Source organism: Poecilia reticulata, linkage group LG8 (genome assembly GCF_000633615.1).
Source record: "Poecilia reticulata strain Guanapo linkage group LG8, Guppy_female_1.0+MT, whole genome shotgun sequence".
In the NCBI taxonomy this organism is placed as follows: Eukaryota; Metazoa; Chordata; class Actinopteri; order Cyprinodontiformes; family Poeciliidae; genus Poecilia; species Poecilia reticulata.
The window spans coordinates 22,495,412-22,519,886 of NC_024338.1; the positions used below are offsets into that span (position 1 = coordinate 22,495,412).

Sequence of the window (24,475 nt, forward strand, 5' to 3'; positions counted from 1 at the left end):
TGCACAAATAGCTGCAATAAAATACAAATAAACAAAAACATTTGGAGGTTTTAGTGTGTTTCTATGGTTATTTTGAATACCCACTTGCCTTCCATGATATGTTCAGAATCAGAAAGCTAACTTCAATGACCTGCTTTATGAAAAATAGTAATAAGGTACATTAGCACCCTCAAATGGTCAAAGTATGGAATTGTGATGATGCAAAAGGACACAGTCTTAATATTTCTTCTGCAGCACCAGACTTGTAATCGTTACAGTGATTACAAGTCACTGTAATCACTGTAACGTCATCTTGATTAATAATTCTCCAAGCTTCATGAAGGACTTTCAGTTTTCATTTGGACTTGTACTGACCCACTTTCTGATTTACTTTTTGTATCTGCTTTGGGAAGCTCAGCTCAACAAGGCAAAAAAAAAAAAACATGAATCAAGATTTAAGACATAGGGGGGGGGAACAGGTAAAAAGAGGATCTGAGAGGTTCCTTGTCTCTCAGCTGATCATCAACCATGTGCCAAGTTTTTCTGTGAAATGTTTTTTGGAAAGTACCCTAGTTGGTGCCAAATTCAAATTTGAGGTTGTATGATCTTTGCAATTTTCTTTTTATAGAAGCAAGAGTAATAGACCATGTCTTTGTGACAGGTCGGCGTCACTACCTGGAGCGGGTAAATTACTTTCGGCATTCTTTCACAGTCTTATATCTTTTCCATGTCTAAAAATCAACTGACCATCTTGGGCTGAATGTTTAGTCCTCAGTGTTCAGTCTACAGGAGCTCCCACTTAACAAGTCATACTGTCAGATGTTGGAGCCATCTTTATCATCTTCATCAGTGCATACGGAGCTTCTGCATAGCGTAGCAGTTTAGGAACAATTAATAAATGTGATATTTGAGTATCACTTGTACAAATGTCTGCAAATTTATGTGCTGTATTTTTATGTTGCAATGCTCATGACACAGTTATTTTTAATTTAACAACTGAAACTGCCTGAGGTTGCTGAGAGATGCACAGAAAGGTGATGGTAGTGAGTTGTTTACTTTAAGCGGTGTACATTTGCATGCCAATGAAACCCAAGTCAGAGACCCAACAGTGCGTTAAGTTGTCTGCTTTGTGTAGACATGCAGTTCAGGAGCCTTTCTTTGTTTGAATGATTTATTGGTCAGGGTTAAGTGCCCTAACAACCAACTAAACATTCCTCCGAAATAGGTCAAGTAATGGAATGAAAAGCAGAAAAACAAGTGAAGAAAGGAAAAAGAAAATGGAGGAAACATTGCTCAAGAACACTAAAAGAGCAGGAGGAGGTCTGGCTCCTCGGAAGCAAATTATGAGGAAATGAGGGATGACTCAAGACACAGTACTGTAAATTATGGACTATATGGCAGCACAGTGTTGGCATGTCATCTAAATGTGGAGATCACAACACTAGGCTTATTGTTTCAACTGAAAAATCTCCTTTCTTCCTGTTTTTCCAATTCAAATTTTAATCACTTTTTGAAAGCAACCTCCATCAGCATGCAGGTTTACACAGTTTTATCTGCCTTTGTTCTGCTATAAATGAAACGTTTCAATTCAATCAGAACCCTCCGTTTTCAAATAAAACATTTGATTCAGTCTTCCCATAAAGTCTTGAGTTTATGTTCGACTTATCATGATCTACTGACTCCGAGATGAGAGTTATCATCACAGCTATTGGGCAGGGCTGCATGTGTATTTACTCTGTTTGTGACTACAGTTATGAATATTAACAACAACATGCTTGTGGGCTTGTAACTCTGCTGCGCTAGCGCATGCTTTGCATACGGGCATCTCCCTAAACCATGCCAGAGATCCCACAGAAACACACACACACACGGATAGTGGTAAATGTCCCTACGTCAGGGAAGCCTGCTGACAGTGACGGCTTTATCCACGGCTCTAAGCACTTTCTAGTAACTTGTGTGTAAGGTTGTGCATACATGTGTGCTAAAGCAAATTTACTTCAGTCATGTCGGGGTAAGGCATGCACATTTATGTACTTTCAAACACATAAAACTTTGAAATAATCTCAACCAGAAATGGCTCTTAAGCAATTGAGAAAACCCCATTTGTTTGCTCCCGACCCCTTATCACTCTCTGACCCATAGTCAGCCGAAAGGCAAAGACAGCTGAAGTAGCCCTCTTTGCAAAAGAACTGAACTTTTTCTAGGAAACATGTCAGAACAATTAGGAACTTAAGAGATATTTATGCACCTGGTGTTTGCTCAAAGGTTTTAAATCAGATACGAGATTCACAGTCATTAGTCGCCCTTTACACATTGTGCTCCATGCTAAAAAAAAAAAAAAAAAGACACACCAAAAAGCAAAAGAAAACTTATTCTTGTTGCAAATTACTTTTTTTTCTGTGAGTGCTTGTGCCACAGTCAAATTGTGCAAACAATTGATATCTCTCACTATTTTTTAATGATATGCTAAAAAAAGAATAAATGCAACACAACATACACAACCACCAGAATCAGTTACCCTGTTTTTACCCTTATCCTTTGTCTTTTTCCCTCTGTGGTACATCGTGAGGGTCATTTTACAATTCAGCTTTTGTGAGGGCTGCTGTCACACATGCTGCAAACAACTCACAGAGCCCTCAGCTGCAAGATTCAGCTTGCAGGCTTCTAATATTGTGAAAGTCCTCTGACAAAAGCACACCTGAAAATCACATGGCGAGATAATTTTCCTTTTTTTTTTTTGCACTCTACATCTTAGATTACCTGCAGGACAGTTAAACCAGCAGCTGAATGCTCTGATGTAAATATGATAGTTGTGTTCTCTTGTTTGTGCGTTTAGCACTAAAGTTTCTTTTAAATCTGCGCTGCGTCAACAACACACAACACAGTACAAGCAAAAAACATTTAGAAATAAAATAAATCAAACTTAAGTTAGTTCCAAAGTAACAAGAATGTTGTCTGGTCTCTGACTTTTGCCTTTATCAGTGCATCAGTTCCCTGCTGCTCCTTCAACTATCAGCTGTTATCTGGACAGGAAGGAGTCTGCCCTCGGCAGTGGAGGTCATCAAAACTCATTTCTGTACACTTGAAACCAAATGTGCATTATAAATAAGTGGCTAACGACTGCACTAACTTCAAGTTGTGTAACAACAAGTAATTTCCGCCACCACTTGTTCCTGTGTAGGAAGTGACACCTAGGTCTGTCATTCATTTATGTTGACGAAGAAACAGAAAGATTGATGCAGAGTGTAAGAGCAGCAACTACTCTGACATTTAAAACAGAGACAGCCAGGACTGTTCAGACAAAAGACATGAAAACAACCTAAAACTCCAGAGGAACTGAAAGCCGTCTTGGTTTATTGTAAGATATAAGTTTGTTAAATTTTTTTGTGCATCTGATCATCTGATTTAATGTCACACTTAACTGATCATAACAAAATAAATACAATCCCTATTTTATTTTTAGGATGTAAAACTTCCACGAAGTCTAAACACCTGTGTGATCAATGAGCATGTACATAAGAGAAATATGGAAATGGAGTTATGTATGATAAATGTGAAAAAACTCCAAAACAAAACAAAAGAAGAAGTGTAATCTACTTACTGGGGCTAGTGATTTCTCTTTCTGTTCTTCTTGTTCGAGCGCTGGCTGATCGCACTGAAAAGAAAAAGACAAGCAGGACAAGTTAATAAAATTTACAGTGAGAATCCAAGGAAAAGATGGACAGAGAGGGGGTTCGAGCTGGCAGCCCATTGGTTACAAGATAAACTCTACAGAGGGCGCTACTGAGGCCCTGTAAAAACAAGATAGGTAACTGGAGTAACATTAGACGGAAAACCTGAAGTGTACAGCTCAGGTTACCTTGTCAGGTACATTTTTTGTTCAAAGAAACCCTGAGCTTGATAATCCGTTCCTCTAAGCCCCTCCTTCAAGCACACATTTCTACATTTCTAAACGATAGATTTTGTCTACCCTGACGCTGCTAACTACCCGACTATTTCTTTAGTGACTTGAACATGGCACATTTTTAAAAAGTGTGAGCTTCAGAGGAACACTTTAGCTTCAGAGGATGTTTGTGAGTCAGATTTGATCAAAAAGCTGATATTTATCAACTGCATAGTTTGCAGCACTGAAGGACGTCTGGCTAAAACTAGGAATTGGCAAACACCCTTGATGCACATCATTCCTGTAGAATATGTGCTTGTTTTAAAAGTGAACTCAGATTGAGTTTTTTGTTTCAGTTTGATTGCTCGATGATACTAAAATGGGCTTTGACACCAATGTCAGTGTTTCAGTCTTGAGTGCAAACATGAGACATAAATCTGTGGCGTGCTTCACTCTGTTGTTCCAAGAACAGAAGATAACATGCTAAAAAGATGTTTCAGGTTGCTGTCACTCTTCACTGCTTCCTGTCCCTTCAGTACCGACTGCTGCTTAGATAAACTAAGTTCATCTTCTGGCTGATGAGTCAGCCATCCCATCCTGTTTTGAGTTTCGCAGAAATCGTTCTTGTACCACAACTCAGCAGATGGTGATATTCAGTCTCTGCTCATCAGACCAGCAAGCTCTGTTTCCCACCAGGTTTCATAACAAGCGAAGATGGCTTCACTGAGGTGGAGGAGTTGAGTGTGTCATGGATTACTGTGACTGGAAGATGTGAATAAAGCAGCTTGTTAGGGACCTAAGGATGAGGATTTTGTTAAACTAATGACACTAACAAAGTGTGCACTCTATCCAAGCTTCTGCATCTGTACCTTTTATGCTGATAGCTATGAATGATAATAATTGTATCAAGTGCAAAAAACTAACTGACACCGAATTCAATTTTTACTCAGAAGTTGAATTTTAAAGTTACAAGTGAGAAAAATCGCCTGCAGATATCAAAATGTACTGTCAGGTATCACTACTCTTGCTTGAGTAAAATTTCTGGCTACTCTACCCATGGCAAGAAACTTCAATGAACAATAACACTGAGCCTTAATAACCAAAAATACTCCAGACCCAGACATGCACCTGCAGTTATGCTAAAGTGAGACTTTCTATTCATACAGAAACTTCGTTATTCTAATGTTATTTTTATATCTGCTTGAGCCTTTATGGCCACTTTGAGTACTTTGCCCTGTTTTAACATGCATCACCTATTATGAGTAATAATTTTCAATTCAAAAATTAATCTGAAAAATGGTTCCATTTGCCATAATCTAATCATGTTATTTATTTTTATATGTTATGATCAGTTGCTCGGTAGATAAGTAACATTTTTACCAAATTCCTTCTTCTTGAATGGTTTCTTTTTATATTTCATGGAGTACAATGTAAGTGTTGTATAACATATTAAGTTATGCTACTATAACTTGTGCTCACTGTTATAATCATATAAGTTCTGAAAACATGCTTCATCTGTGGCTAACTTTGAGAAATGTTAAGCAACAAATTCACAATCAGATGCAGAGAAAACCTGTCTATTCATTTTATTTAGGCTCATATTACTAACTGTAAGGTTGTCTTATATGGGTGAACAAACTTGTGAAAGAAAAAAATCTTGTAGATTGGAAAAAACCTGAGAATCAAAGTCAAAATTTAAATCTAATGTAGAATTTGTTGCTGGACTTAAAAACCAACCCTCTTCACTCAGTCTGAGTGATTTTCACCTCTTTTGGACAGGAGAATAGAAGAATAGGCAACATTGTTTATGTGTGCAACGCTGGTAGGCATCCAGAAATCAAACTGGCAGTTGCAGCTGTCAAAAAAGGCTTTTCTACAAAAAAATGGACTCAAGTGCATGCTCCACTTTTTAGATAAGCAGTAATCCCATGTGTTATAATTGTGCAACTTGTATTTCAGAGTATGAACGGCATATAGAGGTGGTCCATCCAATCTGTCAAGCCTTGCAGCTAAAAACATGTCTGTACCTATAAAGTCTACTACGGGAGAAGAAAGACTGAAAAGAAAATAAAAATAAACAGGCTCGTAGGTATACGCCCTTCTTGAACATACACTGACTCAAACTGCTCAAGTTAAGCACTGCAACAAATAAACATGCAGAAGAAAGAGTAGTAGCAACACCTTTATAGGTGGAAGCGCTGTAACTGTACAACATTATCTGTGGTTTTCACATGACAGTAAAGCAAACATGCACTACCTAATTCATTGGGTCTAAATTAAAGCCACAGGAGTAACATCTGCAACGTGTTGGTTGAAAAGTATGACTCTCTATAGCATTAACTTATTTCTCCTGCTCAGTCTTGTCCGAGGCCTCAGACACACACAGAAACAACAGCCATACTTCCTCCGGAAGGCTTTGTAGTCTTCTTTTGTCATACTTTTCTCATGAGAGAGTTACGTGCAGCAGAGGTCAACACACTTACTTGTGTTAACACTGAGAGATAATTTGCACTTCTCAGGGATGATACAAGTCATAAAATGCCTCCGTGTTTGCACCAAGACTCAGCTGATTGATGTAATTTGTGATGCTTAAGATTTGTTTAGGGTCAGGAATAGACTAGAAATGGTTAAGGTTACTGAAAATGTCTGGATTTGGCATAAATGCAATCACTAAAACTAATGGAAGCCAATGCAAAGTCCTAATATGGGTAGAAATACCAACTTATGATTGTGTGTGTTGCCATGACTACTTCAGTGCAGGACCATGCATGCCCAAATGCATCAACTGATTGGTTATTAGAGTCAAATGACAAGAGAAAGAAATAGCAGGAGTCTATACTACAGTTTGCAAGTTTGAAATATAAAAACTACTTTATATTCTAAACATGTCCTTGTGAATAGAGGGACATAAAGCCTTATACTCCCTGAAGGGGGGGGGGTCTGTTCTTCTACATGTGTGAAAAAGGACAGAATAGCTTACAAAACTTTAAAGCATGCAGTGCCTTTTCACAACCTGCTGAGATTTTTGTGTTTGCTCAAGGAGGCCACGCGGCCCGTGTTTGAGCAGGAAGACAGGAGGTGAAGTATCTTCCCTCTTTTATTCCCTCCCCTTTTTTCTCCCGTGACCTCGTTAAGGGAACGCCCTTCCCTTCAGAGTGAGGCAGCGTTTCGATTAACACATAAATCAGTGGAGCTTGTTGCAGACGTTGCTGACGTAAAGCTACAATGATTCTTTCAAAACCTAGAGAGATATTTCATGTATGATGACAGGCATTCATTTAAGTCAATTATCTCTTTCTGCCTACAGCCTTCAACAGACTCTTTACTGTCTAACACTGAGAAGTTTACAAACACGTATCATGGAGATCTTTGTCATACTAATGTTGGACGTTTACAGACAGTTGAACTTTAATGATGGTGTAAGAGACAAAAAAATTGGTCCATAGGATTAAATTTATCTAAAATCCATACAGGCATGGCTGGATTAAAAGTAACTGAGGCCAGAAAATCCACAGATCTTAGATCACGGCTTTGAGAAGGCCATTACAGAAACAAACGACAGAAGTTAAAACCAGTTCTCGAGTGTGTTTAAGATCATCGTCCTGCCAGAAGAACAAATTGTATCCAAGTTTCAACTTGACTGTGGCACTTGAATGAAAGAAGATTAATTGTGATGTCCATGAATCCAGGGACCACAAAGACTCAAGACGATCATAAATTGGAGCTTAAGAACCAGTTTTACGGTTCAGAGTGACTTTAACTTGCTGAAGAATATTTTAATGATTGTTAGTGAGGGGTTGTTTGCATTGATTTCCACTCTATACATATTTCATTTCCTTTTTGGTCATTTGTGGATTAAATAAAAATTAAACTTGGATTAGTGCATTTGTAAGTCAACGATGTATCTGCTGGATAACTTAAAGTTTTGCCACTGTGTTGGTCTTTTTTAAAAAGTATAGCGAGAACAAGGTGGCTAATTTTATCCTAATTAATTCATCATTGTGCATGATCTGTTTTGTTTAGTGCATTTGCAATTTATTTAAGGTACATTTCAGCAAACCTTCTGACTCTTCAAGTTTCTTTATACCTTTTTAATCTTAGTATTTTTTTATTTGTTTTCATTGGTTTTCAGTTTAAGAATAGGGACAAATCATGTTTATAACTGGAACAAGTGGTTAAAACTCCCTATTATGTCAAATTACTGACAACTCTGCCTAATCCATTGATTTTAGCTGGGATTTATATGCTTACAAAGAAATACAGAAGGATTTCAGAGCTCCAAAATAAATAAATACATTCAAAACTCTCAGTCAATGAAAGCAAAATCCTAAGAAATGGGGAATTAGTCAAGGTTGTCAAGGAGTAGGTTAAAAGAAAAACATTTCCTCTCAATCTAACCCACCAGGGTGGTTTGCCTGCAGAGCGGCTCAGGATTTCTATACAATTTTAGGTGTGGACAATTTTCTTGCAATCATAATTTGTCAAGTTAAACCTGTGCATGCAAAAAAGGTTAAATGTCACTAAGCATGTATCCTGCTTTTCAGTCGTCCTCCATTGTGTTTTTATTGCCCTCATTACACACGTTCAGGGTACGCTGCAAACAACGTTTCAAAACTGCGCGGCGTGAACGAGGGGGAGCATTTGTGGAAAAAAACAAGGCGAGTGAAAGAATGAAAAGAGAGACAGGAGATGAAAAGGCAAAGAGGTAATTTTTCAAGATAACTGCTTTTTTTTTTTTTTTACGGCCCAGATAAGACCTCGAGTTTTTTTCGCAGCAGGGCCAACGTCAAGGTAAGGCAAGAAGAACACACCTTCACACCCACACAGCAGCCGACTCATGCAGAGCAGTTTAGGCAAGACGTCGACTTTGACCCTCGAAACCGCGCTCCTCCCGAGTCCTGGCGCCGTGGCGACAGATGGACAACACCTCTTCCTACTTCCACCTCGTTGAAAACCGGCACCACTCCACCAAACACACAAAATCTGTCTGTTCTCTGCACAACGCGCATTCAGGTCTGCCAAATGAAGTGTCTGTGAGAGGAATTAACCAGGATGCAGCTGCAGTCTATAAAACAATGTGACTGTTTTAGATAAGGATCAGGTAAAGCTGTTAAAACCCAGGAGAGGCAGTCAAATAGCTCCTGGAGCTTTATGAGATTTGACCTCCCCTGAGAAGTATGCGCTTACTGTAAGTCGTAGGTGAGCAACTGAACAAGGGAGTGCATTTAAACTCTCCAGGCCAACCCCAGGTTTTGAGAAAGGCCTTAGAATTTGCACGTTTGCACAGATTTCCATGTTTGTATGGAGGATTTAAGAAGCAGCAGCTAAACAAACATTGTCATTCCATCTTAACACTGAAGCGTGCAACATCATGAGCCTGATCCACTGTCTGATGCAGAGTCTGTTTGCACACTGTAAGGGTGTGCACAAAGAAGCGTTTTATTAATCTGAGTTTTCTCTAAACTTAAAGTGTCATGAAAGTAATCGTACAGATTAGTTGCATATTTCTTTTTTCTCCCTTTGCTTTTGTGATTCATATCATGACATAAACAGCAATAACTTGAGTACACAAAGCCGATTTCAATTGATGATCTGATACAAAACCAGCCGGGACCCATGTGAACATGTAATTGCCTGAATTAACTGTGATCAGTCGCATTTTTGGGCAGCTTGGTTCTGATTACAACCAGATCTGTGAAATCCAGAACTCCCCCAAGCAGAACTTGCCTGACAGCATGAATGAGACTTAAAGACCTGAAAAAGCAACACAATAGGCTCAGAAAAAAACCCACAAAATAAATTAGGGGTTAGGGGTTTCAAGGCAATTTCTAGAGCTCCAGCAAACCAACGGGAAAAACATTTCAGGAGTGACCAACCTACCAAAATCACTTTAAGAGAGCATCAACAACTTATCCAGGAGGTTACAAAAGTCTAAATATTCTGTTGACTCTTTGGAAGGTGTGCTTTTTCCATCTGACATAAAACTAAAACCATTTTTCAGACAGAGAACATGATACCTACAGTTAAACATAGTGGTGGTAGTATGATGATCTTGGGCTGCTTTTCTGCTTCAGGACCTGGATGACATTAATAATCAATGAAACCTTAACTTCGGCTTTCTACCGGAAAATCCTGAAGATGAATGTTCAGCCAAGCACACTTGGGTTATGCGGCAGATAGTCTCTGAATGACATAGAAAAGTTGGTAACACTTTATTTGAAGGGGGGGTGAATAAGACTGTCATGGCACTTTCATAAACATGAATAACAAAGTTGACATTATTCAAAATGTCTTTGTTATGACAACTTGACATTAACCAAGAAATCATTACTGTTTAAATTTTACCTTTAATAACATAAAGATACCTAATTTTTAAAGTGCAATCAGTAATATTTTTAGAACAAATTTATATCAGTAATGATTTCACGGTTAATGTCAAGTTGTCATAACAAAGACATTTTGAATAATGTCAACTTTGTATTAAAAGTGTCGTAATTTACCGAATGACGCTTTATGACAGCAGTCATAAATATTCATGAAGGCTTATTCATGTTCATGACAGGTGTTATGTCATGTTTATGACACTGTCATGACAGTCTTATTCACCCCCTTCAAATAAAGTGTTATCGAAAAGTTAAATGAAGGTTTTGAAGCGGCCTAGTCAAATCTCGAGTGACTTTAAACAGGCAGTTTGTGCTTGAAAACCCTTCAATAGTGCAGAAGTAAAATAATTCTGCAAAGAAGAACGGGCCAATAAGATTCACTTGCAGTTTTGGCAAACGTTTGATGGCAATTTGTGCACAAAGGCTTTACAAGCAGTTGTTAGCTTCAGGGTATAATGATTTTTCATCAACAAATGAAGTCCTCATTTAAAACATGCAGTCTGTATTTACTCAGGCTATCTTTAATGCTAAAACACTTTTGTAATCAGGCATAAAGTATCCAAGTGTGAAAAAAAGCAGAACCAAACATGACCAAAGGTTAGCGCTTCAGCTATCGGGCTGGATTTTGAAGCTTGTTCATGAAATGTTTGTTACTCCACCATGCTAGAGAGCAGAAGCGGCTAACACTTCAACTGATTTCTATGAACATACAAATATTTACTCCTGTCATGACAGGAGAAGGCTGTTCCTGCCAAACAGTTGAGTTGCTATTTGCTGCCTGATCCGTGGCTCTTGGCCCTGCTTAACACGACAGGATTTCCATTTGTCCATGAAGAAATGTTTCAACAAGTACTAATCAGATAAAAGCGCATGTGGCTACAACATCTGAAACACTGAAACACATTCATATCTACTCTAAAAGCATCTGGACTCTGGTCCACATGCATCAGAACCTCTCTGGGTCTGCCGTTATCTTTCTACAGGCTTTTCTCCAGGCCTCGGGCGAGCAGGACAACACTAGCCGCCTGTTGTATCAACTGACCCCCCCGCCAGAAGCAGCGGCCAGCATCACAGAGCTCCATTCTTGACTGTAGATAACAAACACAAAGCAGAGTGGACGCTTGAGAGCAGGCTCCACACGAGGGGAACTGCATAGACGTAGATTGTTGGTCTCCTGCAGCCGGAGGAACTTCATGCTGCAGGTGACGCTTGGTTGTATGAACAAGTCGGACAAACACTGAAGATTTCTGCTTTTGTTTTCACTGCTAATTATGCTAATTATGCTAACATGATTTGGATATTTATCAATTTTATCGTTTCAAAGAAAAACATGAAGTAGAAAGTCTATTATTTAATATTACCATTTAATACTGCCATAAATCTGTGTGCCTGTACTACCTTAACGTCTTCTCGAACACCTTCTCAGTACTTGCGGTCGAGATCTTGGGTGTTGTGATAAATAGTTGAGGTTGAGATAAGGCACGGTGCAGGATAAGGCGAAGAAAACCTAATGAGATAAATGCCTTTTGGTTATTTTGCTATGTAAACGTCTTTTGAACCACATGAAATAAAATGGATACGAGAGTTTCAGGTATTCAGTGGTTAGATCTTCCATTATTATCTTTGTGTGGGTTTTCTCTCACTGCTTTAGTTTCCTTTTAAGTCCAAACCATTAACTTTTTTAAATGTGACACAGGTGGTTGCTCATGTGGAGCTTTGCGGTTGTCCGATGAGCCCGAGTTAGTGTTCGGGTTAGAGGTCTGCACTCGTTGGACCTTCCACAAAGTCTCTCAATAACGTTGGGTTAAAATGATGAAGCACTGAGGTGTGTCTTTAAATGTAAATATCATAACAATTGTAGCTTTTACATGTTTTTTTTATGAAATAGTTGCATTCAGTATGTTTTTTTAGATATATTTTCCATGTGATTAATTTGGAAACTTTGTGCTTTTTTTATTTATGTATTTGTTAATCATCAGATTTATAATTGTAAAGGCTTTGGGTTAATCTACTACCCAAAACACCCAACATTTTCCTGTTTCACCACTCCTGTGACTCGGTGGTACTCCCACAGGTTCACTGAGGTTTTCATGAGCTTTTTCCAAGCGTAACCCTGTGCAGAGTGAAAACACCCGCATTTCACATGAAACCACAGCACCGTACACACGTCCACATGTTCCAGTAGCTTATTAGTCTATTATCCACAGCCTCGTAGCTTTCAAATTGATGGTTAGACCATCCTCGGCATGCTCTGCTAGATGACAGGGCAAATATGTCTCAACACAGTTTATAGCTCGACTTTCAAGTTACCATTTAACAATTGCTTCAGGCTTTGAATCAAAGCCTTGCTCGCCCTCCAGCATAAACAGGTTAAAAGCCAAAATGCAACATGGAGTGAGTGTCACACAGGTAGGAGTAGATAAGGAGCGTGTGTGTGTATTCGTGTGTGTGTGTGTGCTTCTTTTTCTGTGCAGGACATGAAAGAACAAACCAGGAGGCGTGTGTGCTAGGAAAAATAATGACTCTGTGTGTTGTTGCGTTCACACAGGTTACTGATTGATCCAGGCAACTTAAGGGAGTGGTGGTGTACAATGCACGGATCAGCTCCACAAGTACAAGAGGTTGCATGATTGAGCATTGATGTGCACACAAAGCACAACAACCCCTAAGCATCATGTTTCATTATAGTGCTAATAGAGGGTATCTTTAATATTAGCTGAAATGTGAGAGCTTTCCTTATTTGCCTACAAAACTGACACACACACGCACACACACACACACACACACACACACACACACACGCACACACACAGACACATGGCCACACACAAGTCAGACTCCCTCTGCGAACGACACACCTCTGCATCCCAGATTCCTGTCGAGAACGGGCCCTTCACAGCACATCCCCACAACAGATTAAATGCATACTTTGTTATTAGACTATTCTCCAAGCAGGAAGCTCTAACAAAGACTGAGACAACTTTAGTCAGAGAGATTTCACTCTCTTTCGCACACAAACACACACACACACACGCCCCCCCTGTCCCCCCCCCCACACACACACGCAGCAGCAGCAGGAGGAGGAGGAGGCGAAGCAGCATGACCCAACATGTGCTCGACTCCAATGGAAAACTGTCAGACGCTCCATCGCACCTAAAGACTTCGGGAAGAGGAGGCAGGAAAGCTGGCATTGTGCAGGCTGTGGCCCACGTTGCGTCTTGGAGAAAGGAGAACTGAAGAGGAGGAAGATGAGGAAGGCTTTTGAGCTGTGAAGGGAGATATGAGAGATGTAGCTAGCAGGCTGCAACGGCAGAAAGTGAAAGGAGGATTAGTATTGGTAGAGAAAGACTAAAGCAGAAGGAGATGAAGATAAAAAAAAGACCGCATGTGAAGATATGCTTGAAAGTACTTGAGATTTATTCTAAAACATGGAGAAAAGTGGTAGTAAAAAGAGCTTAACACAGTAGAACTGTGTAATATTCTTTTTAAAAATATTTCAAAGTGTTGTTAATGGTATCTCAACTTCACAAATGAAACATATTTGTCTAGCTCTGCTTTAATTGTTCCTTTCTAGAGTTTTGCTTCACAGACAAATAGCCAGTCATTCTGGGTTAAACACAACAAAACTGGCCCAGTATGACACGATCGCCACAACGATTCAGAGATGGTTTTCCACTTGAAGACAAAACAATGTTTTAACAGCTGACACTTTAATTCGGTTAAACACAGTAACTTTATTCTCCTCTTATTGTTTGTTGCTCAAACCGCATTTGCAAGATTCCTATCAAACTCTTAGTTTTACAGTTATTGGCAGGTCATTTTAAGTCAAACGCAGCAAAAACATGTACAAACTGTGAAACTACCACCACCAGACTTCACTGATGATTTTAGGTTGAAATGCATGTTGTTGTTTTTTTTATAAATAGAGCTATTTTGGCTTCATCTATGAAACATGTTTATACTTCTTCTTAGTTTGATAAGTGCATAAGTGATTGATTTTTTAAAAATTCATAACTGTCCATTTGAGCCTTTAAAAAAAAACTGTGACAGGAGTCAAACTCAGTCATAAAACAAACAGAATGGATTTGACCCAGAAGCATAAAGTATGTCATTCTTCAGGATGGAAAAAAAAAAGCCAGGCTTTCTGTCATGATGTCACAACCTGTTTATGCCACTTTGTGAGCGGAGTCAAGAAATGGATATATATTTAAAAAAAACACACACACACCCACAGATCCCACGCAGCGTGGGACCTTTCGCAAAACGGGGATTTTTATAAATGGGTATATATGAAGAAAAGCAGTGATAAAAAAAAAACTTACTTTGCAGGCTCTTAAATAACCCCAACATTAGGTATTTTATTTTTACAAATAGACTAAAGGTACAGGTGGTGTTGCTTCAAATCGCTCACCTGGATATGAAGTTTTCTTCATGGCTGCAGATAATCTCTTCCCTTCTGTTCGCAGTGTTTTAATAAAAAAGAGGAAAATCTCAAAAGGCTCGTTTGCATCCGTAACTTTTCCAGACTGCGTCTTCCGGTGCCGCCTTCTCTGTCGCCTCTGGGCCGAGCGGTCTCAAAAGCTCGCTCCTATGCTCTTTAGAGCTCCCTAAACTTTACCCCAGTGTTTTATTCCCACCTCTATCTGCTTGAGGAGACGGTGTGTGTGAGCTGGATATTCTAATAATCTCACCTGCGCTCCTGACGCACGCCCTATCCCTGGAGCGGGAGTGGTTTACAGTAACTCCGCGGGGGTTTTTCACCTACCAGAGAAAGAATAAAGACTACCGTTTTACCTGTGCGGTCAGGGGATCATCTGGTGTAGATTATTGGATTAGGAATCCTGAAATTGAGCAATGTGCCGGTCTGATCTGTTGCGCAAAGGTCAAACCGACGCACACCTACAGTAATGCGTTTGTGTGGAACATTTTATCACTGCATACACATAACACCATGTGTGTACAGTATGGACAGGCTGCTGTGGGAGAGTGCGGGCAGGTAAAAACTGTTTGGACTTTAAACTCTTGAGTCTTGGTGAAGCTACGTGCCGCTTGGATGAAGCGTTCCGTCGACCTTCAACCTTTCCAAATTTCAAATGTCAAACCCTGTCACCTCGCTTCACCTTCACCGCACACAGACACTCATCTTGCCAGTAGCTCTGAGCTGCAGGGACCTCTTGTGGTCGCTGCGTGGGCTCTTCGGCTTCCGTTTCCACCAAGCATTCCAGCGCATTCACGAGGAACGCCTTGAGTGATTGAGGAGAAAATTCAAAGTCTGTGTTGATGCAATGTTTCAGTTTGATCTTTAAAGAGCAACTAGCGCAGATCCGAGCTGCGCACGGAAGGCGAATCGACAGTTTTCTTGCAGGCAGCGTCGAGTTGTGCAGAAATATTTCCTTGTCTCCTGAGGTGTCTTGTAAAAGTTTTAATTACGCTTTTCTAAAGTTTGTCACGTTACATCTACAATCTTTAAGGTGTTTTGTTAAAATAATACTAAACTGTGAAGTGGGAAACCAAAAAAAAAAAAAAAGGTGTGACATGCATTTGTATCCAGCTTCATTTCTTTTGCTGCCCCCACATAAAATCCACATCAAAAAATTCCCTTCACAGCTCACCTAATTAGCTAAAAGTCAATGTGGGATTTAATAATGCATACGCATTGTCTGAGTGGTTCATAGATAACATTAGAGAACAACCAGCATCATTTGAGGAAAAAGAGAAGCTGTGGAGTCGTCTGAAGCAGAACTGTTGCCATAAAGACCTAACAACAACAACAACAACAACAACAACGACTCCTTTTTACTGTCACAGAGGTAAAAATACAAAGATATTTTTATCATGTAGGTAAAAATACAAATGTGTTCTTGTAAGATGAGACCAAAATTAAAAGCTCTGACCTACATTTGTTTACGTCAGAAAGCTAACTTCACATCACTCCGAATACCTGCTAACCATTTTGGTGACGCAAATCTGTTCCATTTGTTAAAAATTCAATTAAAGACATAAAACCACGCTTCTTCCCCCCCACCTCATTGCACGTAAAATTGTAGTAAAATACATCCAGAACTTGTTGACTCAACAAAATGAAATAGTATAACCTGATTAAGTGTACCATTTGTGGCTGGACATGCCAGGTGCATGGCCCAGAAAAACAGGCAGTGGCTTGAGTCAGCTATGGTTTCAGTGAGTTTCAACAGCGTGTACTCTAAGCAACTGGCCAGTGAGAAATTAGTCTTCACCGATCCTCTTGTAGTTTAACATAACGTCCCCTAACTTCTTTGAAGCCTGGGTAATTATTGACGGAAAGTTTATACATTTAGAGACACAGGGTGTCGAAAGCTAAACTGTAGTGTCTGAGCATGAAAGGCGAGTGCGGGAACTTCCACTTGCAAATTCCCTAAGAGTGGGCAAAAGCTGATATTACTGTTTATGTCGTGAGATAAAATGTCAATAAGCCTGGAGGTGCAAATCCCTGGAATGAATGTGAAGGAGGAAGGTGCTTTGTGACATCTTCTGAAAACCTACGACGACTTGTTTGAAGTTAGGGTTGTAGTGAACGTCGACGTGAGTCACGTACCTTCATGTTCCAACGTACAAAAGAGCGGAAATTCAAATTCAGTTTAGCTCGACATGCAAACGCACCTCACCCGCGCTAAGTGAGATTATTCGTCCGTTAATCTGAGAATGAGAATGTGATGACCAAGAAAAAAAATCCTTGATTCAAAGTCAAAACCTTCAATTTTTTTTATCTAAATTTGTAACTTCCACATAATCTATTATGTACCATCCATCTCCAGATGGAGTACACCCAAGACGTCCCCCACGTTCATCACATTTTATGCTTTCCAATTAGAGGAGACAACAGTTCAGCTGTTTGGCTACAAAGTAAAGACACTTTTTTTTTCATTCTGATGAGGCAACCATGCCCAAGAGTACAAAGCAGCAAAGTGTAGCAGCATTTTAGTCATGTTCTTTTGCTAATATAGTCGCACTACTGCGACATGTGCCTTGATATATTAATAAATATATATATCAACATCCTGTTTCTGTTGTAAAAGCCAGGTGCATTGTAACCAGAAAGTGGGGGAAGCTATGTATTAAAGTATTTTTGAACCTGCGTAAGATAAGACAATCTGAAACCAGACTCGTTCCATCCAAACCAAACTACCTACTCCTCTGAAAGCACCCAGTTTCCACTGTTTTCTTGCAAATTGTGCAGATTACGATACTTGATACTGGGGTGTTTTTCTTCAAAGCTGCCTGCCGGTACACAGAGTTTCATCTGGTTTCCGTCAACATTCGTCAGTTCATCCTCTGTTTATCTGTTTCTCTTATACAATATTTTTTCTGTAAGTGCGCCTTGTGACACAGTTCTTTTATTGTTTCCTGTGATAATGTTGTGACACATTTACAACGTCTGCTGCAGCAGGTGCGTGTTGAGAAGTTTCCTGTTCTTGCTTAAACTTTTAAAATTGAGTAAAAAACTATGTTTAAAAAAAAGGTAGCTCATTTGAGAAAAGGACACACACACAAAAAAAAACTGTGGCTCTGGCTGGTTGCTCTCGCTGTAGATGTGCTTAGGTTGCGTTTCTTGGAACAGTGGTCTCTGTTTCCGCCACTTGCTTTAACTTGTGGCACCGTTTGGTTTACATCTCGCTCGCGACCATTCTTAAGTGGTCCCTCTCCACCGTACGCTGATACAAAACGTTAACCGTGTTCTTGCGCTTCTCGTCGCTGACATTTCGCCTACAAACGCACAGGATGACACGTTTCACACCTCAGTGTCCTGTGGAGCATCTTCGTGAAGAAAATGTAACCTTTGACCACAAAGCTGCCACTTAAGTAAACATCCAGCTTACCTACACTTTGCAAGCAATGTTTTTTTGTTTTTTTCCTTCACCCAAGCAACGTCTTTTACATTTCAGCGTCAGCCGGACATGTCTTGTTTGAACAGCTTTAAGACTTATAACAACTGAAGAACCACTTAAGAGAGCACGTGAACTAGCTTGAGTTGCCAGTGTTAATAAATTACCAACATGCTTTTTCTTCTTGCGTGGCGTAGTAGTAATCATTAACTTCACCAACAGGAGCATCTCAGCTGACGTCCTATTAGTCATTTTGGTTCAGTATGGCTTGTGAAAACAATATAACGTCCAGCTTTTGAAATAGCAACAATTTCCAGACGGTTCATTACGATACTCTTGAATGAGAGTCTGGCAAGTTGACAGACATTTGCACAACTGATTAGGTTTTGTTCCTCTATAGGTGACACATGGCGACTGCTCACCTACTATTTCTCCTAACTGTGCCCACATTTACTGTAAGACTCTAGACTTTCACACTCACAATTACTGACTCTTTTGTTGTGGGTTAGGCTGGTGGTGGTTTTAGTGTAAAAGAAGACCACTGTGTGGCAGGATAGAGAAGTCAAAACCATAAAAATATTGGTCAAAATACAGTGTGTATCTGTCTGTCTACATCAAAAATTAGGGTCACTGTTGCTTTTCATCTGATCTATCTGAACATTTTTATTTATTTATTTATTTATTTATTTATTTATTTATTTATTTATTTATTTATTTATTTATTTATTTATTTAATTATTTATTTTCAATTAGAAATGGGCAAAACTCTTTAGTCTGGTACAAAGCTGTTGGATACATATTTCAAACACTTAAACAAAACGTTAAAGCAGTTATAGTTTTGGTCCTGGCAACAGACGAGGTCAAGAAAATGGAGAAGAAAGTTTTTATACCATCATTTTCAGTTTATACAAAGCAGATCCCTGCCTGTGTTTCTCAGTTTTTTGTTGTTGTTTTTGTTTTGCAAAAGATAGAACTGAACTGATAAATCATAATTATCCACATTTCTTCATCAAATCACAAAGGAAGAACATCCTAATGCTTGTCTGGAATCAAGACAACCTAAAACTGAGACAAGCACAAATTTAAGTGGCCTGAATGATTTTAGACTGATCAAGGATTCTTCAAAACCTAGTTTAGATTTTCTTGCCTTCTAGCCACAACGTGTTATTTTGTCATTTAGGCACAAAAAGGAGGAGTTTGCCCAGTGAAACATTCATCAACACTTTACTGAGGTACATCCGTAAAACAGGAAAATCGTTAATTGTTTACCTTTCACTTCCCAATCGTGTGCTACTTTGTGTCGCTTTCAAATCCTGATTTAATGCACTGAAGTTTGTTCTGGAGTTGTGGCAAAATGTGGGAAACTTCCAGAGTTCTTAACATTTGTTCAAGTCAATATAAAAGCTGGAGAAAGTTTGAAAGTAAGTTAAGACATTGCTTTATTGATTGAGATTTAAAAATACAGACAATTGTATTACACATGGAATTCCACTTAACAGAAAAATAAACCTTGATTTAATCAGTACCAAGGTTTTATACTTAGTTTTAGTCCTTATTTTAATCACCAAAATACTGAATAACAATATAACACACAAAGCATATCCCTGTACATTTGTTACTATTACACAGTTAGTATTAAAATGTGTGCCAACACCTTCTTGAAATGCATTTAGAGTGAAACATTTTATTGGAAGAATTTGGTTTGGAAAAGTTGATTGTGGCTGACATGCTGTTCCTAAATATCAACTGTTTACTGCAAATACTGGTAACACTTTATGTGAAGGGGTGTGCATAAGACTGACATGACACTGTCATAAACATGACATAACACCTGTCATGAACATAAAGGAGTCTTTATGAATGTTTATGGCTGTGGTCATAAAGTGTCATTCAGTAAAAAAATGACATTTTTAATGCAAAGTTGCTCTAAAAGTTGCATTGAAAGTCCATTCAAAATGCCAACATTGCATTAAATTATAATTTACAAAATCATGCAAAGTTGGCACTTTTAATGGACTTTTAATGCAACTTTTAGAGCGACTTTGCATTAAAAGTGTCATTATTTACCGAATGACACTTCATGACAACAGTCATAAACATTCATAAAGACTTCTTTATGTTCATAACAGTGTCATGTCAGTCTTATGCATACCTGTTCAAATAAAGTGTTACCCAAATACTTCTTGATCATGAAGGCTTTCTGTAGCTGAGAGCTTCAAAATGACACCTGAGTGTTGGCATTTAACTGAATCAAAATCTGTCTATATAATTAAAAAAAAAAGTATATATATATTTCACGAGTGAAAAGTAGAGGTGAAAGTTAGCTCTGCTCATATAAACGTGAAATGAAAAATGTGAAATGTATCACATTGGTTTCCTGACGCTACTGGTCCTAAAATCACTTAAAAACAGTGAACTGAAATCTGCATTTAGAAATATGCAAGACGTCTATGTGTTTCATTCATGTTAGATGCGTCACGATTGTTACTAAAAACACCTAAGAAAATCTGGGAACAGAACAAAAGATTTTATAGATGACATTGTTTAAAACTTCTCACATTTCCAATTTGAAAGATTAATTTTATTTGCTCTCTAAGTATCAGATTGTGTGTGTGTGTTTTTTTTTTCATTCCATTCCAGCTCCATTTTTTTAGATATATAAAACATTAATCAAACTTGGTACTAAATTACAAAACAAAACATACATTTAAAAAAAATCTATGCTACACATAATACTTGTTTCCCAGTTTAAAATAAAACTATACAAACAACATATACAAAGTACACTTTTATGATCCACTCAGTCCAGTCTCTTCTTTGTCTTTGTAGACATTCTCTTGCAAACACAAGTGCTTGCCTTCTGCTTGCCTCTGTTGGGGAAGTGCATCGCATGCACCGCTTGCCTCTGTGGTCCACAGCTTCATGAGTTTTCATGCATGTCAGCGTCCTGCAAAACGCATCCTCAGCGCCTCAGTGTTCCTCGCATGTCCTCGTAAACATCATTGCCGGCAGCAACACGCCTCGGCTTTATTGCATTGTCTGAGCTCTTGGTCTGGTCACAAAAGATTGTCAGCAAGTTAGACTGGTTTGAAATGGGGAACTGAGTTTGAAACCAAAGACAATAGCTTAAAAAAAATCAAGAAAATCAATGTTTTGCAATAGTTTGAGTGACAACTTTTTAAAACAAGTGGTTCTCTTTGTCCCGTACATGAAGCGCCGCCTTTGTGCATTGCAACACATCAGCATCGCAAATAACACAAGTCAAAACGATCGGGAGAAATTTATAAGCATTTCTGAATGAAATGTTTAAAATATGACATCTGGAATAATAATCTGTGACATGTAAAAAGCCGCAAAGCAACTCAATAGATCAGGTTTGATACAGTTCCATGAAAAATGTATATTCAACACAGTTTTCCTTAAACTGTTTTCTACTGCTGCCTCAAACTACACTGCTCCAAAACGGCGTACATCAAAGATATGTGTTGGGGCCCCCGTTGTTTCCGTTTCACATGTTTGCTTCTTTGTTCTTACTGAAAGCTTTGTCAAACATCTCTTATCAGTGCAATGCAGTGGCTGTGCAATTATACATTTCCTCCAGGTTTCACAAGGTTTCAAATTTGCACGTGTTGCTTGTATCAGTGTCGAGACATGATAAACGGTTTCTTGGCTAAAGCCTTCTTCCAGTAAATGAATAAGGTGCTAAAATGATTTTACTTTGGAGAAAAATACGCCTTTAGTTGTTGAAACTCCTGGCCTGACCTTAAGCTGTAAGCAGCTGTGCTCTCCTACGACGAACATTGGGGATATATTTTGAACGAGGTTTTATGTTACAGCTCATGACAAATCCCTGCTTTAGTTTATGTTTTATGAAACATTGCACACTTGAGTTAAATTGTGTAAGCTGGGACTTCTTTTACATACTTTCATTTCTTCTAGGCTTTATTATTGTAATTTTCTACTTGCTTACATAAACCAAAAAAAAAAAAAGTATGAAGCATCTGCAAATGGTTACAAACTCATTCATTAGTTTACTGACTAGGTCAAATTCTTGTACATTACACAACATCTTGTTTGGCTTCAATGGTTTCCTGTCTGCTGCAATAATTAGACCATTTGAATTTGCAGAGCTCTTCACAGACCAGAATCTCCTCAAACCTTTACATTCATTTGTCCCCAGTCGGTGTCTGAGGTTCTGCTGGCTGTGCCACATTCAGGGCTTTAAGCAAAACGTGACGGAGCATTTTCACCTGGAGACTCTGGAACTGCTGTCCAATAAGTTTGAGTACTATGAATTGAATTTTTAGCTATCTTCTACAAAGCACAGTGATATTTTAAAGTGAATTTTGTTAAATGAATTGTGTTTTTTCATTATTATTTTGGGGGTGGGTTGTAATCCTACATGTTCCAGTCTCTCTTCTCTTGTTTTGTTCATGTCTTTAAAAGTGCTCTGTACATCTTTTTTAAATTTTACTTTTGCTTCTGATGTTGAAACAAAACAGTGTTTCAATGTTGCTAGTTGTCTTTGAAAGAGCTGTGAATATGTTCAGTATTATAAGTACAAGGCTTCCTGCTCACAGAGGGAAGTTTGAGTTTCAGGTTTGTCAGTTTTGCAAAAGAAATAACAGAAGCAATCAACCCATTTTTAAAACTACGATCACATAAACGCAGCTTTACGCACGGATGAATCTTATTCACTTAATCATTTGAGCCACCATGCACGATTTCGTAAAAACATCCGAAGTAGTTTTTTAAATGAACATTTTAACAAATTATCACTCGTTGTAATAAATTGTTACTTGTAGAGGAAAACCTTTTTTTTTTTTTTTAAGTGTGACTCATGCATAGCATCTGAGTGACACTTTCAGTCAGGAAGGCTTACTAATCCTGAAACACCCGCAGAGACACAAACAGTAGTTGAGTCAAAGGGAAACAGCGAATTTCCAAAACTCAACAAAGACGAAAACAACATAAATTCATACCTTGTGCGTAAACAGGATAAAGCCCAGCATCATGACGAGCAGGACGCCAACAGCGATGGCGACCCCCACCAGCACCATGTTCGTATCTGGTCCTTCGCACTTTTTCTGTGGATCATCTGATGGTGGTGGTGTTTCTTGTCTTTTTTCTTAAAATCAAAACCATATATCAAAACTTTAACAGAAAGCACTAAGCAGCAATGCGACTTTGCTTGCTAGTTTTGTGTTAATCTGACTTATCAAGGTATGAAAGCCTTTCTAACTAAAAAGCCTTTAGCTACAGTTAGTTTATATGTGTTTGACTTGGAAGAAGCAACATCTAGGACAAAATAAATACTCACCAGTCACCACCAGCAGCACAGATCCATCACCTTTCATGATTTTCTGTTGATATGTAACGTCTTCTGTTTTTGAGTAAGAGCACCAGTATGGTCCCGTGTCATTTTCACGCAAGTATTTAATGAGAATTTGAATGTTGGGGAATGTCCCAGATGTCTGAACTCGTTCTTTCATTCCTTCACGAATTATTTCTTTATGTGGCTTTTTGTTTATTCCAACAATCTCAGTCTCATTGAGACCCATTGTTAAGCTCAGGCGATCTTGATCAGATGAAGATCTGCACTGGATTGTAATGGATTGTCCAACTTCTTTCCACTGCACTCCTTTCATCTCTACACACAAAAAAGAAACACACACACACACACACACACAAAATGCCAGTTTTAATACCCCCATCACACTGTCTTAAACACGCATGTTAATGTTTCTCATTTCATTTGACTGAGTCCTACCTGCTGTGTAGCAGAGGCAAAGGATGGTGGAGATTTTCACCCAGACAGCAGACATGCTGGTAGTTGACATTCACAAAGTTCAGTCCGGTTCTGACTCCACAGTCAGAAACGTTTTCAAATCACATAGTCGAACTTGACAGCTCACAGGAACACATGACCTATATAAGATACCTTTGATGTGGGCGGGAAGCTGTCAGCATATTCAGCCTGCAACCCAATCTTATTTATCTTTGACAACACATAAATAGAAACTACATTTGTCAAGCAGCTGATACAGGAAGTGAGACTGCGTTGTGAGGTTTTTTTTCCAATTTCTTTCGAAGGTGGGTTTAAAACACTTACTTAGTGGTGGAGCTGCAGTCTGAAGAGAAATAACAGAGAAAAGCTGGCATATGTTTGGTTTCTTGATGCTTCTGGTCCTAAAATCATTGAAAAACTGTTGGCATTTATGGGGAACTATTTCAGATTTTGATGCTTTTTATTGTCATTGCACTGAGAAAACATATTTCCAATCTCAGGCTGGGTTTCTTACGTTGATTTTGCAGAATTAGGGAAGTTGACCCTGCGGTAAAGATGCAGGAAGTATAATTGAAAGACT

At 38.7% G+C, this 24,475-nt stretch overlaps 2 protein-coding genes across 2 annotated transcripts in view; both read right to left on the reverse strand.

Moving 5' to 3' along the window:
- Positions 1-14,902, reverse strand: part of LOC103469329 (septin-9-like) — a 36,363-nt gene extending 21,461 nt beyond the window's left edge. Inside the window, exons 1-2 of the mRNA XM_008416933.2 lie at positions 14,657-14,902; positions 3,581-3,634 (exon numbers count right to left, since the gene is read on the reverse strand). Of these exons, the coding sequence (XP_008415155.1) occupies positions 3,581-3,634; positions 14,657-14,678 (76 nt within the window). The 5' untranslated portion in view covers positions 14,679-14,902. The remainder of the gene's footprint in view (positions 1-3,580; positions 3,635-14,656) is intronic.
- Positions 14,903-20,753: 5,851 nt separating this feature from the next.
- Positions 20,754-24,078, reverse strand: LOC103469283 (uncharacterized). The gene is made up of 4 exons (XM_017306087.1): positions 23,878-24,078; positions 23,428-23,757; positions 23,090-23,235; positions 20,754-21,159 (listed from the first exon to the last, which is right to left on the reverse strand). The coding sequence occupies exons 1-4, from the start codon at positions 23,945-23,947 to the stop codon at positions 21,070-21,072; spliced, it is 636 nt and encodes a 211-aa protein (XP_017161576.1). The 5' UTR covers positions 23,948-24,078; the 3' UTR covers positions 20,754-21,069.
- Between the last annotated feature and the right edge of the window lie 397 nt (positions 24,079-24,475).